The sequence below is a fragment of the Gadus macrocephalus genome, chromosome 16 (genome assembly GCF_031168955.1).
Source record: "Gadus macrocephalus chromosome 16, ASM3116895v1".
Lineage (NCBI taxonomy): Eukaryota > Metazoa > Chordata > Actinopteri > Gadiformes > Gadidae > Gadus > Gadus macrocephalus.
Genome location: NC_082397.1, coordinates 7,067,740 through 7,086,529, shown reverse-complemented (window position 1 = coordinate 7,086,529; position 18,790 = coordinate 7,067,740). Strand labels below are relative to the sequence as shown.

The 18,790-nt window shown below is 46.2% G+C and overlaps 2 protein-coding genes across 7 annotated transcripts in view; both read left to right on the top strand.

Annotated features, from left to right (window-relative positions):
- pak4 (p21 protein (Cdc42/Rac)-activated kinase 4) overlaps nucleotides 1-6,148 on the top strand; it is a 32,579-nt gene extending 26,431 nt beyond the window's left edge. For all 5 annotated transcript variants that reach the window (XM_060075222.1, XM_060075225.1, XM_060075223.1 and 2 more), the window contains exons 10-12: nucleotides 420-554; nucleotides 714-4,152; nucleotides 4,244-6,148. In XM_060075222.1, the coding sequence (XP_059931205.1) occupies nucleotides 420-554; nucleotides 714-869 (291 nt within the window). In that variant the 3' untranslated portion in view covers nucleotides 870-4,152; nucleotides 4,244-6,148. The remainder of the gene's footprint in view (nucleotides 1-419; nucleotides 555-713; nucleotides 4,153-4,243) is intronic.
- Nucleotides 6,149-6,629: 481 nt separating this feature from the next.
- On the top strand, nucleotides 6,630-17,191 carry zgc:152863 (uncharacterized protein LOC562658 homolog). 2 transcript variants are annotated; one of them, XM_060075268.1, is made up of 5 exons: nucleotides 6,630-6,830; nucleotides 9,731-9,875; nucleotides 11,786-11,989; nucleotides 13,831-13,975; nucleotides 15,648-17,191. In XM_060075268.1, the coding sequence occupies exons 2-5, from the start codon at nucleotides 9,782-9,784 to the stop codon at nucleotides 15,982-15,984; spliced, it is 780 nt and encodes a 259-aa protein (XP_059931251.1). In that variant the 5' UTR covers nucleotides 6,630-6,830; nucleotides 9,731-9,781; the 3' UTR covers nucleotides 15,985-17,191. The 2 variants fall into 2 exon arrangements, with proteins under 2 accessions (XP_059931251.1, XP_059931250.1); XM_060075267.1 differs by having other exon boundaries at nucleotides 6,633-6,830; nucleotides 15,645-17,191.
- The last annotated feature ends 1,599 nt before the right edge of the window (nucleotides 17,192-18,790 follow it).

The window sequence follows — 18,790 nt, the reverse complement described above, 5'->3', positions numbered from 1 at the left end:
TGTCTCTCTCTCTCTCTCTCTCTCTGTCTGTTCAGTCTTTCTTTCTCCCTCTCTTTCTCTCTCGCTCTGTCTCTGTGTGTCCATGCTGAATCCTGCACCAGAACAAAAAAGGGTTAGGGGCTCGGACCACAACAAGCGTGGCTCTTTGGGAGGTTTCTCTGCAGGGGAAGCTTGTCCCAGGTGCCCTACCTTTCCTGTCCGCCCTCACTTCCTGTTCCTAACGTGTGTGTGCGTGCGTGCGCGTGTGTGCGTGCGTGTGTGCGTGCGTGCGTGCGTGCGTGCGTGCGTGTGCGTGTGTGTGTGTGTGTGTGTGTGTGTGTGTGTGTGTGTGTGTGTGTGTGTGTGTGTGTGTGTGTGTGTGTGTGTGTGTGTGTGTGTGTGTGTGTGTGTGTGTGTGTGTGTGTGTGTCCCGTCTGCAGGTGGACGTCTGGTCCCTGGGCGTCATGGTGATAGAGATGGTGGACGGCGAGCCGCCCTACTTCAACGAGCCGCCCCTCAAAGCCATGAAGATGATCCGGGACAACCTGCCGCCCAAGCTCAAGAACCTCCACAAGGTCGGCCCCGCGCCCTGACGCCCATCTGACACCTCTAGACTAAATGTGTTTAATGGATCGTCGTTGGGGGGCTGACCTCGGTCGTCTCCCCGGGGGTTAATTGGCTTTAAAGATGACCACGGTGAAATGACCCCACGTGGTTCCTCCTCCTCCCTCTAGGTCTCTCCTCTCCTCAAGGGCTTCCTGGACCGCCTGCTGGTGCGCGACCCTTCTCAGCGCGGCTCAGCCAATGAGCTCCTCAAGCACCCCTTCCTCACCAAGGCGGGCCCGCCCTCCTGCATCGTCCCGCTGATGAGACAGAACCGCATGAGATGAGACGCCGCGGCCTCCCGCCACTAGGGGGCAGCGGGGTCCGATGGAACACCACACCGGGACGACCTGACTTGAGGCTCTAGCCAAACTGAGGCCAGGAATCACGTGCTGGGAGGAGCGTCTTGGGGACACGGGGGTGTTGGCATTCGGAACCACAGAACACTAGAGGAAACATTCCCTTACCTTGTGTGTGTGCGCGTGTGTGTGTGTGTGTGTGTGTGTGTTGCCAACACTGTTCACGACGTCGCTGTGGTGGATCCTCTTGGCTGACCCCTCCCTTGTGCTGCCCTCTCCAATGCCTGCCCCTCTGCCTCGTGTCGGTGTTCTGGACCTCTCAGGGCCGTCTCCCCGCTGCCACCGGCCCCTCACACTGCCTGCCCCCCCCCCCCCCCCCCTCTGGCTGCTGGGCCCCTTGGATCGGCTCTGACACTTCCACACCTTTTAATGAGGTGAACTATTTTGGAAGGTGCGAAAAGAACTACATTTGCTTTGTAACGTCCCAACGCGGACATGGCCTGTGTCTGAAGGGGGGACGGACGGACGTTCTCTTGCACCCGTCATACGCCCCGGAGCTGTCGGACCGGCCCAAATAGATTCACGGAGGCACCAACCTTTTTTTTTCCCTTAACTTCCGAACTATTCTTATCATCACTACAAGAACCCTGGAGCGGAGGAGTGAAGACCAGGACTCCATCTCCATGACAACTAGAGCTAACTACTGAACGAGGACCGCGTCTGTCCGGGAAATGAGTCATACGAACGGTTCTGTATCCATGGAAATGAGTCATACGAACGGTTCTGTATCCATGGAAATGCAGTTTTTTTTTTAACGGAAACGTAAACACTGGAGTTGTGTTTTTATTATTTTTTAATAGATAAAGGAACCATACTATGTAAGTACGCTGAACATAGAGATATGTGGGTTGTGACGCTGTTTTCATCATCTCTATATATATTTTTTAATTGCAAAATGCGTTTTTGTTTTTTTTCTCTTCTGGTTTTATGCCTCTGTAAGATGTGATGGTTTTTGAAGCACTGTTGAGATAGAAACCCCACTCCCAGTGAGGGTGACGCTCACTCCCAGTGAGGGTGACGCTCACTCCCAGTGAGGGTGACGCTCACTCCCAGTGAGGGGGCACTCGGGGGTCGGAGTAAAGTCCGTACCGGGACCCTGTTGTATGGTTTTAGATAGCTGACCTTTAAACGGTTTTAGGATTTCTGTTAGAATATTTAAGAAAATGTCGTCAAAACCCCAGCGCCGTACGGAGGTATGTCGGCGGATGGGGGCACAGAGAAATCGGGCCGAATAAACACTACAATGATATGAAAAGTTTGACATAGCTGATTTTAAAGAAGAAACAAATGAGGAAGGCATTCCTGTTCGTTTTGTAGTTTGGATTTGGTTTTTAATGAAATTATTTAAAAAAGGTTTGTGATATTCACTTTTTCAATCTTATTTGTCATATCTTTGCTGTACTCTTTTTATTTTTTAACCCAACATATCTGCTGCCCTCTGTTCTTTCCTGACTTGTTTCTGTCTGTGGGTCGCCTCTGGTTTCCATGGTAGACAGCTGTAGTCCCTGTGATTGGCGGTTCTGGTGACGTCAGGGGGCCAAACAAAAATCCCGAAACACAAAATAACGCGTGGGAGTGAGTGAAGACTTCCAAACGGATTATCACTGTTTAGAAAGGAAAAATCCTGCCTTACTCTGCCCCGCTCCAGACTCAACTTTAGAAAGTGTGTGTGTGTGTGTGTGTGTGTGTGTGTGTGTGTGTGTGTGTGTGTGTGTGTGTGTGTGTGTGTGTGTGTGTGTGTGTGTGTGTGTGTGTGTGTGTGTGTGTGTGTGTGTGTGTGTGTGTGTGTGTGTGTGTGTGTTGGGGGGGCTTTGGTTAACTTGAACTGGTAGCGTGTGTGCGTGCGTGAATGCAGAATCCGCACAGGAAACCACCTTCTATCTCTGGATGCACACAGATCAACGGGCCGGCCACTGTGAATCCCTGACCTGTATTCACATGTTGGCCTTGGCCCTTGTTAATCTATGTAGCATTGTGATCACAAGGTGGGTGAAATAGTTAATTTTTGCGCTTTTTAATATCAAACGGGACCAGATGTCTTGGGGGCGTTCGACACCTGGAGAACACTTTGTATTGGCGTTAGAAGTGGGTCAGAGAGAGGCCTCAACCAGTCATCCATCATCGTTGTAGTGGTCGTGGTGGTGACTCAATGCCTAACTGTTATGGTGCCAGTCTGCAGATAAAGCCATCTGGGTAGGTTGAGGTAGGATCACTTGAATTCGGCATAATGTTCCCTATCCCAAACCTGAATCATATTTTTATTATTATCCTAAGATGCTTTCCCTGTTGTCTGATTTCACTGTTTGGGAACTCTCATCTACTTACCTGCTTCCAAGTTCCCAACCGGTTCTGTTAGAAAGCTGAGTATGCAGCAGGTTATAATCATTCACTTTTTATCTTGTCAGAGGACTGCAGAGGTAGAGCTTTTTCCATGAAGAGGTGATCATAAGCTGGAGATGGTTGGACAGTCATGATGAGGTGACCAAAGTCTGGTTAACACGATTGCCTCCCTCACTGGTATTTTCAGATTGATGGTTCCATTCCACAGGCGTTTCCCAACTGCAACGGTGCATCGATCGCAGCGCTTGGATGCAATGGCCTCAATGAGCATCAGATTCACTGAGGAGTGAGCGACTACTCGACCAATCAAGGCTAGGGTGTTGACTCACTAGTTTGGTTTATCCTCTATTCCAAGAAATACGACTCATGCCACAGATCCTCGCCAGCCCGGCTGAGAATTCCAATCGAATGTGCTCACTGTGCTTTAGAAAATGAACTCATACCAACTCCTCTGAAAGCTGGGCGTGGAGGATACTGCTGGGTAGATGTGATGCTTATTATCCTGCTTTAGAACGGTTGTGTATCCCTCTCTGAAGAGAGATTCAGTAAATTCTTGGGCCTGGTTGAACACTATCTAACGGGGCAACCACACGCATATCGGGACTAGTTGGAGTACTAACATTAACAAAGATCGACCAACCCCACGATCCCCAAACACTAGAAAACATGCACTAGAAACGCAGAACGCGTGTCGCAACGCGGTGTCTTCTGTAAACCAGATGCGTGAGCCTTTTGAGTTGTGTTTCTTCAACCAGTATGGTCAGAAGGTCTGGGGTCCCCTCCAGGCAGGGGCTGTGGTCACCAAAGGGGTCGGATCACATGACGGCCACATGGCGCGTCCCATGACCGACCTCCCCGACCAGTGCGTGGTGTGTTGTGACCGAACCCTCCCCAAGTGCGTGGTGTGTTGTGATCGAACCCTCCCCAAGTGCGTGGTGTGTTGTGATCGAACCCTCCCCAAGTGCGTGGTGTGTTGTGACCGAACCCTCCCCAAGTGCGTGGTGTGTTGTGACCGAACCCTCCCCAAGTGCATGGTGTGTTGTGATCGAACCCTCCCAAGTGCGTGGTGTGTTGTCCTGTGACTCCTGTCTGATCCAACCCGTCTGCATCTCAGCCTTCCTGTCTGGACTGGTGCTCATCTCACCATCGTGAAACACAGAACAGAACCGATAGGGAAACAGAAGCTAGGGGGGTGGGAGGGGGGGGGGGGGGGCTTGGGCCTGATGGGTTGTATGCGTGGGCGGTGTCCCGGGTGTGCTGCCAACATGGCCGCCCTGCTCCCCCCTCTGAGAGCTGGAGCCAAATGGCAGAAGGAAAGAAACTGGAATGACGCTGGGGAACGGGTGACGTCATGGTTCAGTTCACACTGGTATCCTGAAATGGACTCTCGGATTGTTCTATATTTGAAGACGATTTCGTCACCGAGAGTGTCATGTTTGAATATTAAATAAAAGCCCTTTAAACCTTGGAATTTCTACACTGCTTTTCCGAGAATCCTCAGTGGAAGCTTTTGGAAGGGGAACTTAAAATAGCCATCTGTTGAGTCTGCTGTGTGGTGAGAGATCGTTATCATTTTTGAACGGTTTTTATTTCTGGATGTTTGACTTTGGAAATTTGTAGCACTCTATAATTTACCCCCCCCCCAAGTGTATTCTTAAAGGAATCTACTGACCACGCTTTCATCTACTGTGGGTGAACAAAACGCTGTCTGTTGAATGTATTCTTCAACTACATAAACCTAATGTACATTCTGCAACCATTCTTAAGATTTTCTGCGTAATGAAGGTTTCTATTCCACCATTCATCCAACCTTTTCAAATCCGACACTACCAACGCAAGCTAATTTCTTGTTGTACCAGACGCCATCAAACAAAACACTGAGTAGAAACCTTGTTGACGCAGTGGCCACCTTACACACATTTTTACCAATCAGAAAGCACAATTGTAGACGTCCCTTGAGGTTTTGTATCTAAGGACACCTTAAGGAAATGCCGTAGTAACTTTAAAGTGCATATCAGATGATCATCACAGAGTTTGTGTACGATGTATGGAATGACTGTGGTCAGCCCACATGCCTGACGCCTTAGAGCTTCATAGAAGAACAGAAACTAACACAACTTCCACTACTCTGTGTGTGTTTATGTGTGTCAGTGTGTTTGTGTAGCTGCACAATCAATCCATGGCCTTAACAGTAGCTACAACAGAAACTTGGAGGAAAACCAATAGAGGTTCATCACAATGAAAAGTGGAGAACCATCTCTGATCCTTGGAACGATTTACCTGTCAAAACGTTCAAGGTGTACCCTGAACCACTTGGATCTGGGAGTTAGCGCATCCAGGTGTAGCATCTTCGCTGGGTTCACTGGTCTATCTTCTAGCAGTTTACTACAAAGTGCTTCTCCTTTCACTATTGATGGTCTGCCTCTTGAGAAACAAAACAGGAAATGGGCCACTATTGGAGGCAGAGTTTTTTTCGTCACATGATCTTTGAAGAAAAATGACCACTGGTGACCAATCAGCCAACTTTACTATGGAAAGTATATATATATGTGGCGGGAAAGATGAATTTGCCCCACACAGACTGTTATGGGTTTGACCCCCGCGCCTCTCGTGTAATTGTTGTTTGTTTTAATCTGTTGCAGTATTGCCATTTTAATCAGTTATTTTCAACCAAACCTGACATTTTCTGTTCCTGTATGTTCCTTCCACTGGCGTGAAGAAAAAAAACACTTTGCCGACCTTTTTTTATTGCGAATACAGTTTTTGTAAAAGTTGTAAATTGTATGTGTTTTTTATAGCACATTGTCATTGTTAAATGCATTGATCTACAACTAATAAAGAATAAAAAAATGCTATGTTTTGATTTAGCTTGGACCTTTAGCCTGATTCCTCAAATAACTATTAAATTGTTTTATCAATCGGTAAAATGTGACCTTGAAGACCGGAGCTGATGTTGAGGTTGACCTAGTTTGAGGTTGACCTAGACCTATTTTTCATAAGAATGGGTTTGTTTTTCAGTGTAGTTCCACCACAACTCGATCAACCCTTTCTGACAGGTGCATCAGATTAAACGAGGCCTATACTTTTAATACTTCAGGTACCAAAATATATATTTAAAAGTAGGAAGTTTTTTTTTTAATATATATATACTAAACACTTAACTTATTAAGAGGCTAATGGAGTTTTCTTTAAAGCATTCCTCAGTGCGGTTAAACGTGAACAATCTAGAGTGTGTGCGTGAGCGTGCGTGAGCGCGCGTGCGCGCGTGTGTTTGTCAGCATTTCCAGAATATGACCGACTGTGTAGAGAACAGAGGAGGGGGGCGGGGTTATGAACGAAAGCAGAAGTGGAGCGGGTCCTGGCAGAGCCAGCTGATCGCTGAGGCCGGCGGAGCTGTGAAGTCACTTGTTGCTGAGAAAACCGATTCATTCAGACTTCGCTCGTCTATACCCTGGAGCGCACATACAGCCGCGATACTCAATAAGGAATTCCCAAGACGCACAGTTAAAGGAGCCTAAAGCATCCGTTCTTCCGCCTGTTGGGTTACTGGTAAGTCATTTATTATAAAAGCGACATTACTAAGAATAGGCTACTCTGAAATCCCCGCGCTTTTCCTAAGGGAATTTGGAGGAATTAGAGAATTAATTGTATCCACTGTTATATAGATTAATATGAATAGATGAATAGCGTGTTTGCTTTATTGCTGTTCTTTGTGTCCCATCTCATTGAGCTCTTATATATAGCCCCATACATTGAAGGTAGCTCTATTTAGTGTCCATGTATGGCCCTCATTATATGTTTGCTGTATTCTGGTATCTGGTCGCTTTTCGTGAACCTTCTCAGCTATAGATGTTAAACAATGCGGGATTTCAGCAACTCTCGCTTTTTTCTCCACTGGTTTTATTCATAGGCGCCACCAAAGAAACCCGCTGAACGCTATCAGTGGGTTTCGTTTGGTTTGTGAGGGACCCCCACGCACCCTTCCAATGTAAAACAGGGTCCCCTCTATTTAGTCGCTATAAATCATCTGTAGACCATAGGTGTGTACTTGAGTATTATAAAGAGGTAGAGCTAGGCCTACACGAAACGCTAAATAAAAGCCTGTTTGTTGGTATCTGTTGATATTTGGCACTTGGTGTAGAAGTCCTTAAAGGGGTGCGCGTCACACAGTCCGATCGACAGACGCTCGACGAAGTCGCTCCTACTGAGGGGAATGGATTTCTTTCCAAGGTTGAGCATTGGATGTGAAGACGAAAGGCTCGGTGGCGTCTTAAAGTCCAGTCAGTGGGCGTCTTTCTACAACGCTGTCTCATTGATTTCTGCCCACGACATCCACAGAAGGCTCCACTATGTTGCCTTCATGTTCCCCCTTGCAAGGAACGCTGTGTTCGTGACAGGGAATGGTAGCCCAACGTGGAGCTTCCACTGCAGAGAGGCAGAAAATATGGGCTGAATTAATGACGTTGCTAAATAAAAGCAGTCCAGACCTATATAGCTAAATGCTATAAAGAAAATGAAAACACAAAACATGATTAAATAGCATTTAAAGCATACACATATATTGGTAGTGTGTGTGTGTGTGTGGTTATGCTGTCAAAATCCTACTGCTTTGTGTATCTGTCTGTGTGCATGTGTTTCTGTGAGTGTGTGTGCGCGTGCTTGTCTTCTAAATCAAGGCTGAGGTAAAACCACACAAACACGTTCACACGCAACCAGACCGACGTGACATCTGCACCCTAGTTTGTCTCGCCTACGGCATCCTTCACCTGTGGTAGGGGCAGCACCCGGGTTGTGGGTGGCGGGCTTTCCAGGTGGCAGACTCAACAGGTGGCAGACTTCACGACGCTCAGAGACCGAATGACCTGGTCTACTTGGAGCGAAATCTCATTTGTTTTCACGCCACAGGTTACCTTTTATCACCCAAATGGAAAGCAGCACACTTTGCTTAGATCGCACTGGTGTGCACAAGGCACTCTTCCGAGTCTACTTCACTTTGGCCACACGCCACAAATACACCACTGCCCGCGATTGGTCAACAATACAAAGTGAATGAACAGCTCAAGCTGACCTCACACTCCTCAGGAGATTCCCGTCCGGTCCCACGACGCAGATCTTTTCCCAGCTGCCTGCATTTATACTTCCGTGTAAGGTTGAGGCGTACACAACAAGGCAATGCAGCCTGTCTAACCACAAATGAACACAAACCGACAAGCACTGCGGGAACGTGAGACAGATTCTGCCCATTGAACGCTCCACGTTGAAAAGAGCGTTCAATTCATGCGGCTCACCCTCAAAGTCCTATAGGTAATTTGCTATTCTTCATTCCCTCTCTCTCTCCCCCCACTTCCCTGTCAATCCTCCCGCTTGTGTCGATAAAGGCCAAAGGCCTGTGCTATCAGGGCCTTAAGATATCCAAGGCAGGCTGGAGGTTGGTAACCAGACCAGGTTGGCGTTTTGTCTGCTGGCTGGCATTCAGATCAGCCTTGATGAGATGATGATGCAGGAGTTTGGCATTTAGTCTGAGAGGTCAGAGCTAGGCCGTGTATATACTATGCTCCACATAAGTGGAAATCTAAATGATGGTCAGGCCAACAACTCTCAAACGAGCCAATCGTGTGAGCTGGAATGATAGGATCTATAACAATATGCTTGTTCTCATAACATGCTTAAGTAGGAAAATAAACTCTGGATAGATACAGATATTACTAAAAGCTTAGTGACGAGTTGATTGAACTGTTGTAGAATAGATACCTCGGAGGAGGAATATAATACAACACGATCAAGCTGATAACATAATAATCCATAATTATTATACAAGCCAAACAATGTGTAATGTCCACATTTATAGGAAGAATGGGAATGAAGAATGGGGATTTAGAGGGAATCTTAGTTGAATAATCTTTATAACAATTGAAATGACAAAGAAATGTGATGAATTTGTCATCAAACTGTCTATGTAAGGTGTGTCCGGGCAGCACTTGGCTTCACTCACTTAACATTGTTTGTGTCTCTGTGCCTCTCTCCCTCTCTCTCTCTCCCTCTCCCTCTCCCTCTCACACTCCTCTCTCTCTCTCTCTCTCTCTCTCTCTCTCTCTCTCTCTCTCTCTCTCTCTCTCTCTCTCTCTCTCCCTCTCTCTCCCCCTCCCTCTCTCCCCCTCCCTCTCTCTCTCTCTCTCTCTCTCTCTCTCTCTCTCCCTCTCTCTCCCTCTCTCTCTGTCTCTCTCTCTCTCTCTCTCTCTCTCTCTCTCTCTCTCTCTCTCTCTCTCTCTCTCTCTCTCTGTCTCTGTCTCTGTCTCTGTCTCTCTCCCTCTTCCTCTCTCTCTCTCCCTCTTCCTCTCTCTCTCCCTCTGTCTCTCCCTCTCCCTCCTTCCCTCTTCCTCTCTGTCTCCCTCTCCGTCTCCGTCTCTCTTTCTCTCTCTCTCTCTCTCTCTCCCTCTCTCTCTCTCCAGCGGGCGTACAAGGGTCTCTCTGACTGTTGTGTCATCACAAAGTGTGTTTTGATGTCCACGCCAGTCCGTCAGCCGTGGCTATGTGCGCACGTCACGCTCGGCTTCCGGCTCCTCCTCCTGGCCTCCCTGCTGCACTCCTCCGCAGGTACGACCTCCGACCTCCGACCTCCGACCCTAACCTGACTCTTTTTGGATTATTTTATGACTTTAATGAAACACTCTTCAACACAGACACATTTCTATTTACACACTAAGAGTATATACAAAATAATACCAATGCAAAGGGGTACAATATGTATTTTTATGTGCAATAGTCATTTTTTCAACGAACACATCTTGAAAGTCCCAGTTCAAGTCTTGTTCACGGAGGGGTAATCTGACCTTTAACCTTGCCCTCTGACCCTAGGTCTTTGCTGGCACTAATCCGGGCTCCACAACGCCTGAATGTCTGGGACATTGTAAAACATATCTTGCAACGTTTTCCTTTCATTGGTATTCGTTTGTTTATGCGTTGCTTCTTCTCAGCGGGAGAGGAGAGCCAGAAATCGGGAAATAAAAAGCCAGCTTGTCAAAGAACACAAAATAAGACTTATTTCTCAGTCCCTGTCACCATGACAATACACGCGTCACAGAGAATACTGCGTTGCTAATGCAAAGCCCTCTTTTAAATGGAAAATACAATTTACATACAGATTCCATCAGATTCCAAGAGCTGTGGAGCTGACATTACTGTTTCACAGTCTCTGATCTGAACCGTTAACGCCGCGATTAACCATTATCAGGTAGTGAAACACCACTTTCGCTCAGCCAGAGAATCTGGTTTGCATTTATATCTGTCTTTAGAGATAAGAGGGGTACCCCAGCAATACTGGTAAATCCCCTAATGTCTAATTTCAGCGACGCGCTAACCCTCGAACAATGTATTTCACGCTTAAAAAACCTTTCCTGGGGTAACACACAGTTTGTACGGTATGGAAATACACAAACAAATAAACATGCAAACACTCGGAGGGTTTGGGGTTTCCGACGACAATTACCTATTTCTAATGGAGCAGTTGCTACGGACAACGGCACAGATATGACATCATGCTGACCTGTTGGCAGAAAGAAAAACCAGAAAGCCCCCAGTACCATCCTACTTTACTGTCCAAACAGCTCATTGGAGTACAATGGACTGGAATGGACTGAAATCAAATGGAATGGGTTGGAGTAGAGAATGGAATGTTTCAAAAATGCTGTGGAGTAGAGCAGACTGGACGGGAATGGAAGATACTATCATTTCATATAATTACATTTAATTGGGATGCGGCTGTTGAGAGGGACGTAGTCGAAAGGCTGTGCTTGTGAAGTATGATTGTAATCTGATCCTCAGTCTGCATAGGAGGTAGGCTAGTGCTTTGGTTATTTCATGGTTTCAAACTCACAACCCTCCAGGCCGTCTCCTCCTTTGGGCATTACCTCCTCTGGTGGGTGTCCTGTGGTCAAACGGGTCCAAACTAGTATTTCAGCCTAGCTGGTCCAAACACAATATGTCGGTCATACTTTTTAACTGAAAGGCTTAGCTGGACCTCGATGCGTTTCTTTGAGGACGTGTGAAGGGACATTCTTGGTTCCACGATGTGACACATCACCAAGTGAATCTGGATCATCAGGGGGCTCGGCATTTATCGTGCATATTCAGAATGTTTGAATGTTGACGCGCACCCACTCAGGCTGGTGACACAATCACACACTCCAAAAACATTTCACAGAGGAGGAGCTGTCAAGTATTTGTGTTTCGTGTTTTATAGATTGTCTTATTGGTAATTTGTGTTTTATGTTTTTAATATTTAGAATACCCTTCCCTCGCACATTATTAATGAAACACTTTCTTTATTATTGTACCTGCTTCTCTACTTTCTTATTTATTTCGTATTTTTCTCTTTTTTATTTCCACTACTGTCCTCTACGTTCTACTGCTACTCCCTGAACGTTCCCTCTGGGACACACATGAGTCCGGTATGAACACCAAGCACCATTTATAACAGCGCTCGTCCTGCCTTCTGCCCCCTGCAGGTGTGCTGGGGAACTGCAGTCACCCGGTTGTACCGGAGCACGGGGGCTTCCGCTGCGAGTCGTCGCCGTGCCGAGGCTTCCCCCACAAGACGACCATCCACTTCTTCTGTGGGCCGGGCTTCCACATCCCCGGCAAGGTCCGCAGCGCCCGGTGCCGCACCAAAGGATGGGTGCCCTCCATACCCCCCTGTGTGCCTCTAAAAGGTGAGACAGGAAGGCAGGGCGTGGCCTAATCATGCGTCGGAATCAGGTCTGACGCCATCATGGTCGGGTTTTCCAACGAGGGCAAGAACCAGTGCAAAAACGACATCCGTTGTGGCTAGATGAGGAATTTATTTTTGGCTGTGGTTTTGATATAAAAAAGGGTAGTTATGACTAAAAGACATTTCGAAATAACAATCGTGTCAGCATAATGGTGAACAGAGCCTTTGTCCAAATAGCATTATACCAATGTCCTTGAACATTTAAACCTTCTTGAAAAGGGTATGTTTGTATTTAAAATAAAATCACAACCCTGAACTCACTGCCACAGGGTGTAGCTGCCCCACCGTCTTTTCCTGTTTACAACCTCATGAAAACATGGAAGTCAGAGGAAGGGAACGCCAACCTGACTGCAATGTCTTCAGGGACGGTTTACGCCCGGATTCCAGGGAAAATGTGGTTCTGTACGTGGTTACCGGGCAACAAAGGTCTTATATGAGCTACCGCTATGCTGGCTCATGTTGGTATCATCAGGGGGTGGGTAAGCCCAGCATGCCAGGTCCAGTCATTCACCCAAGCAAGAGTGGAGATGGGTGGCTGAATCCCCCGGGTCTGTTTGGTCTGTTTCCTCTCCAGTTTCAGGCTGTTTGCGGCTTCGATGGGGAGATAAACGTAGATGAGTAACCGTGTTGTACAGTGATGAAATCAGTTGACTCTGATGTCATTGTTTATAAGTAATACTAGACAGAATGACACACGTATAAGGATTCACAAGACACACACGTACGCACACAAAGGGATTCGGAAGACACACACACACACACATGCACACACACACACACACACACACACACACACACACACACACACACACACACGCGCACACACACACACACACACACATTGATTTACTGGTTGTTATTGTAAAGCAAAGCTTAATGCCTCAAAGTGTGTCCTTGTTTGGTGATTCCATGACCTTCTTTCGTTAGTTTATTGCTGTATGCTCTGGCCTCCATCATGTCCGCACAGAACAATGAAACACTTGCAAGACGGTTATGGACGATACAAAAATGCTAAATTATGTAATTTAATTCAGACTGAATTGTGTAGAAAATCTTTACATTTGTTATTCATCATTTGAGCTCAACTGGAATGACATATTTTAACCTACTGTCATGGTTTAAGGTTGTAAGTCATAAGTTATGGTTATTTTTCGAAGTTGGTTTGATGGGTTTTAGTTTTTATTTGATTTGACACAGCCATCCCACGTGCCACCACACACACACACACACACACACACACACACACACACACACACACACACACACACACACACACACACACACACACACACACACACACACACACACACACACACACACACACACACACACACCTGCTTAACAAAAGACTAAGATATAAGATACATCAGAAACACTGGCTGCAACTAAACACACAGGAAGCTGCAGCACAGTCAAGAGGAAGTAGGCCAAACCAAAAGCAACCAATGCACTTTTGCTCCATCACAACCGCAGTCCTAAACGCGACACTTCCTCTTCAATCGGTCTATCCTGACACTTTCAAACAGGCCTCCAGGAAGGGCCTGCATTATCAATTACCCCAACATCCTGCAACACCAAGCAAACATACACATGCACATTGTTGCGTGCACGTGTGCGTCGAAGAATTTCATTTGGGAATGTTTTGTTTATGGGGTTTACTTTAAATTGTTATTTGGTGAAATTTTTTTGTGGGCAATAAGTCGTTTACTATTTTGCTCTCAATAATCATTGCTTTTTCAAACAAATAGTGAACGTGTCGGTATGTCCGTCCCGTCTCCACAGACCGGTACAACATGAAGCACGATGACAAGAACATCCACACTATGCCCAGCATTGCCACCACCGCCGTGGGCGTGTCCATCTTCCTACTCACCACCACCGCCTGCATGGTCATCAGGTCCCGCCTCTACCCCTGTCACTCACACGGGTAAGGACGTCCCCATTTAGAAAGATACTTTTGAAGCATATTTGACGTTGCTCTTCAACACAATATGAACCATAAGACAAGATGGATTTTGTTCCTTTTTATCTGTTAATGGTTGCAGTTTGATATAAGTTCTTATTAGTTTTAGGGAAGCAACACATTCCCTCCAGAGATAAGAAATGCTTTTTTGAATATAAACACTTTCAGGGTGTGTGCTGGATTTTTTTGGTGCGTGCTAGTTGTATTATATCATGTCCACTATTGATTGGGAAGATTGAGTCAACATTTGCAGCCATAATATGAGTAGGCATTATGTACATCGCCCCTATACCGAACATAACTGCCCTATTCCCAACCGACGGGCCCCCACCAAACCAGTTCAACCTGATCCGGTTCCTGTGAAAACGCAAACAAAGTGAAACCAGAATCAGCACAGAATCTTCCAGCGCTTCCCCGTTGTAACATAACCTTTGAGATCGCCCAGGTTCATTCTGGGTTGGCCTGGTTACTCATCCGAAAATCGAGATCAGGAAGCAGAGAGAACCGAACGAGAACAGAGTAGTTTACCCTCTGTGTGTGTGGGGGGATGTGTGTGTGGGATGTGTGTGGGGGGGATGTGTGTGGGGGGGGTGTGGGGGGGATGTGTGTGGGGGGATGTGTGTGGGGGGGATGTGTGTGGGGGGGATGTGTGTGGGGGATGTGTGTGGGGGGGATGTGTGTGTGGGGGGGGTGGGGGGGATGTGTGTGGGGGGATGTGTGTGGGGGATGTGTGTGGGGGATGTGTGTGTGGGGGGGGTGGGGGGGATGTGTGTGGGGGGATGTGTGTGGGGGGATGTGTGTGGGGGATGTGTGTGTGGGGGGGGTGGGGGGGATGTGTGTGGGGGGATGTGTGTGTGTGGGGGATGTGTGTGTGGGGGGGATGTGTGTGGGGGGGGGATGTGTGTGGGGGGGATGTGTGTGGGGGGATGTGTGTGGGGGGGGTGTGTGGGGGGGATGTGTGTGGGGGATGTGTGTGGGGGGGATGTGTGTGGGGGATGTGTGTGGGGGGGATGTGTGTGGGGGATGTGTGTGGGGGGATGTGTGTGGGGGGGGGATGTGTGTGTGGGGTTGTTTTTTTGTGCTGACTTATGTGTTTCCTCGTGAATTTCTCTGCAAAAACTCCTCAATCAGAGGGAGTGACTGTGTGTGTCACTTGATGTCTGGTCTGATCTTTGTGTGTGAGTTTAATAGATGATGGCGTGCTTAAGTGCATGTGTGGGAGTTTGCCGTTTTATCTTTTCGTTGCCAGACACATCATCAGAAAAACAAAGAGAGAACTATCTGGCCTGCTTTGCCTTGTTCTCTTGAAGACTATGTTTAAAGCGTTGGTCGTGGCAGAGATGCTTTTCGTCCAATTAAAGGTTAAGTGTTCTAAACAAGTAAAGTACAGAAATAATAGTTTAAGTGGTAGGAATTATGACACACGCAAGGTGAGAGGTATGCAAAAACTGAACATTTATTAAAATCTCTCTCTCCCTCTTTCTCTCTGCCTCTTTTTCTCTCCCTCTGACTCCCCCTTCTCTCTCTCTCTCTCTCTCTCTCTCTCTCTCTCTCTCTCGCTCTCTCGCTCTCTCGCTCTCTCGCTCTCTCTCTCTCTCTCTCGCTCTCTCGCTCTCTCTCTCTCTCTCTCCAGTAGGCGTTCCTCAGACCAGATGGACCTGATGGTTGACGGTCTCCCCGTAACGCTCCCCTCCTACGAGGAAGCCGTCTACGGAAGCTGGGGTCAGCGTCTGCCCTCCTGTCCGGGTCCCGGCCCGACCCAGCTCCTATTGGCCCAGGAGGTGCCCGACCCCCATCAATCATCGCCCAACGACCAATTGGAGGGCGGCGGCCGCCCCCGTCTGTCGAGTCAAAGCCCTGACAACCCCCCACCTCCTTACGAGGAAATCCAGCGTCCACGCCCCCAGGAGGGCGTGAGTGGCGGACAGATCCACCAATCACAAGCCACGCTTTTGGACGACAAAGACCCTTAAAGGGAACCTCGACGCTGGATGCGTCACATTGTATGGTAGCACGCAAACCACGCATTGAGCAGGGAGGACGATGGACGTGTGCTGACCACATCGGGCCGGACGACGTGCTTGATGATACTGTGTCTACACAGTAGCCGGTAAAACATGGCCGCCACAACAACACTGCAGCACTTTCTCTGGTCGGCCAGAGGGCGTCCAGCACTATGGACCTAGCGTCCGATCAGATGGCAGAATTATTATTATTATTATTTTGTCCTAGATAAGCTCTTGATTGGCTGTTAAGTTGTAACTCTAAGTCGGGTCAGGCAGGTGCTCCCTGTGACCTTTGGATCGACTTTTAAGTGTCCCACACACTTAAATACTTCAATGATATTGATTGTAATTATTGAGCTATTCTTTTATTTTTGAGTGTGTGAAAGATTTAAACTCAAAAAAAGACAACCTGACGTCTGAACGTATAATCTAGTGTTTGAGTGTGAGTGTATTAGGACCTTTGTGAATATAGACTGGTCCATTGCTTTTTTCAGCAGATTGCTGGAGACGCTAGAATTCCCATCTGTGATGGTTGGAGGCCTTGAGGGAACGTTTTCCTGTTTCCAATACAATGTCCCTCTGAAGAGAGACATAAAAAGCATAGCTCAAACCAGCTTCACAGGACAGGACTAGCTGCAATAGTACAACATACAAGGACTAAAATTGATTTACCTTCATTTGGATCATCCAATGAAACCAAAATGCTGTAGCCCTAATAAAGTGGTTAATTGCTGGAAATCACAACAAAGTTCAATTGTTATTCATATATATTTTTATTAAATCAAAGAAGGTATACAATATTGAATGGAATCTGAAACCCATACAGTAATAGGCCTAACTTTACAATGATAGAGAACAAATATTTATACTTATTCATTTAAAGTTCACCTTGAATCAATACCTTATTAAGTGCTCAGAGCCGACATGTTTGTATTATAATATTTTATACAGTAGGCTACATTATGTATGCAGGCGCTGACTGCAAGCGGTTAAAGTCCTTGACATGCTTGCTGACGTCGCCATTGCGGGAAAACCTGAATGTATATTGTGGTTGATTTGACATATAGAAAAAACAGCTATATATATATTGTTTAACTGATGGTGAAATTTACTTCATTCAAATTTGTATTGTTGCACATCATGTAATTATGTTATAAATAAAAGTTGGACCGTTTTAATGTTTTATGTGGAGAGTTTTGTTTTCTACGTCACGACTTGCCTAGCCGCCACTTTGAAGGTTTGCCGTCCGCGAAAATGCTAGCGCGGCTAGTTCAGTTTGCTACATAGATAAAAGTGAATCAAATCGGTCGTGAGCAACATAATAAATAATGCCGTGGGAATGAAAGCTATATCGTTTTCATCTTCCAGCCCAATTGCTAGTTGCCATCAGAAGAGACTGAGTGGATTCCCTATAAACACCCATAACCATCAAGCAATCATTTAACCAAAAGGAATGCACATTTTATAATATAATCACGTACAATATCTATCAGTAACTTTATGAGAAGTTAAATATTTTTGAACAGTTTGTTCGGTTTGAACTGAGGTAAAGGCGCCTTCAAACGGAATAAATGCACAATGCCTCATGCAACTACCCATTTCCCTTTAAGCAACAAGGAAAGTCGGTCCTTTGGAAACATGAGTTTGTATGTGTGTTGCTCTGTCCGTGTAATGTGTTACCGTATAAACTGGGTTAATTATATGGTCGGAATGCACGAGTCACATACTCGGTGAGCTAATGTAAGGCTCTATTAATGATCTGTGGACAGCAACAACAAGCTAATCACCCTGACAGCAGGGCATGTCTATTTATACACTACCCTTCAGGAATCACGTGTTAAAGCCATTTAAATGACCAATACAACAACAAAATGCAACCATTTAAAATGGTCAATGGTGACATAACACTTAAACAGAAGACTTATAAACTGTATAAAGTAAGCATAAAGTGTCAAGGCAAACTTCATGTTTTGCAATTTTTTTTCCAGATCTTAAAAACTAAAAGCTGCTTCACCATGGTTGGTCTTAACAGACTTATTTTTATATTTTATAAGTGCTTTATGCATTTCACATAAACAAATGTCACGAAAATCATTCGGCGAAGTAACTTAGTTTTAACGCCCATTACAACAAGTTTTTAAAGTGATAAACAAATTTAAAAAACTTAAAATAAGAGTTTATACAATTGATCCACGTGCCGTGTCAATGCGGTTCAACAAGGGCTCGCCCCAATCTACGCCACAAACTGAGGAGGCGTGTCCTAACGGGAAAGCGGAGGTTCTGTTTGACTGTAAATCGGGCATGGCCAGAAGTGTTGGTAAGAAAAGGCTGAATGGGCTGCAGAAGGAATGAAAGTTGTTCCTCTCATCAAAGGCTGTTTTCAAAACAAGCACGGATGGACACACAGGTGCTGGTAAAAGCGGATGTTGGTGAAACAGCAGTACTTAACGAGCTTGTCGTCGGACTCAAGTGACACATTCTAGCCTATCACAAGAAACATGGCAGGCAATTCGATTTATATTTTGTCAATGAAGCTGTGGCTATTAGTGACTATAAAAAGTATGTGCATCTACGTAACGGAGTTATTATTTGACTCAAATCAATCATTAAATAAATAGCCTTTTAACATGTATTTGTAAACAGCCAACCTATATTGAGTCATAATTTGAAAGAAAAGCAAAGTTCATCCCATTTGTGATGACACAGATTGCTGTACACCTTTTCTCACTAGATTTCAGGGAAGCGCAGAGAAACCCAGGGTTTACCTGTGATA

Bases quoted from the DNA above. Each gene is read 5' to 3' on its own strand.
- zgc:152863 (XM_060075267.1), top strand. From the start codon at position 9,782: ATGTCCACGCCAGTCCGTCAGCCGTGGCTATGTGCGCACGTCACGCTC. The intron at 11,990-13,830 runs GTGAGACAGGAA...CCGTCTCCACAG, and splicing joins CCCCTGTGTGCCTCTAAAAG to ACCGGTACAACATGAAGCAC. The intron at 13,976-15,644 runs GTAAGGACGTCC...CTCTCTCTCCAG, and splicing joins TACCCCTGTCACTCACACGG to TAGGCGTTCCTCAGACCAGA.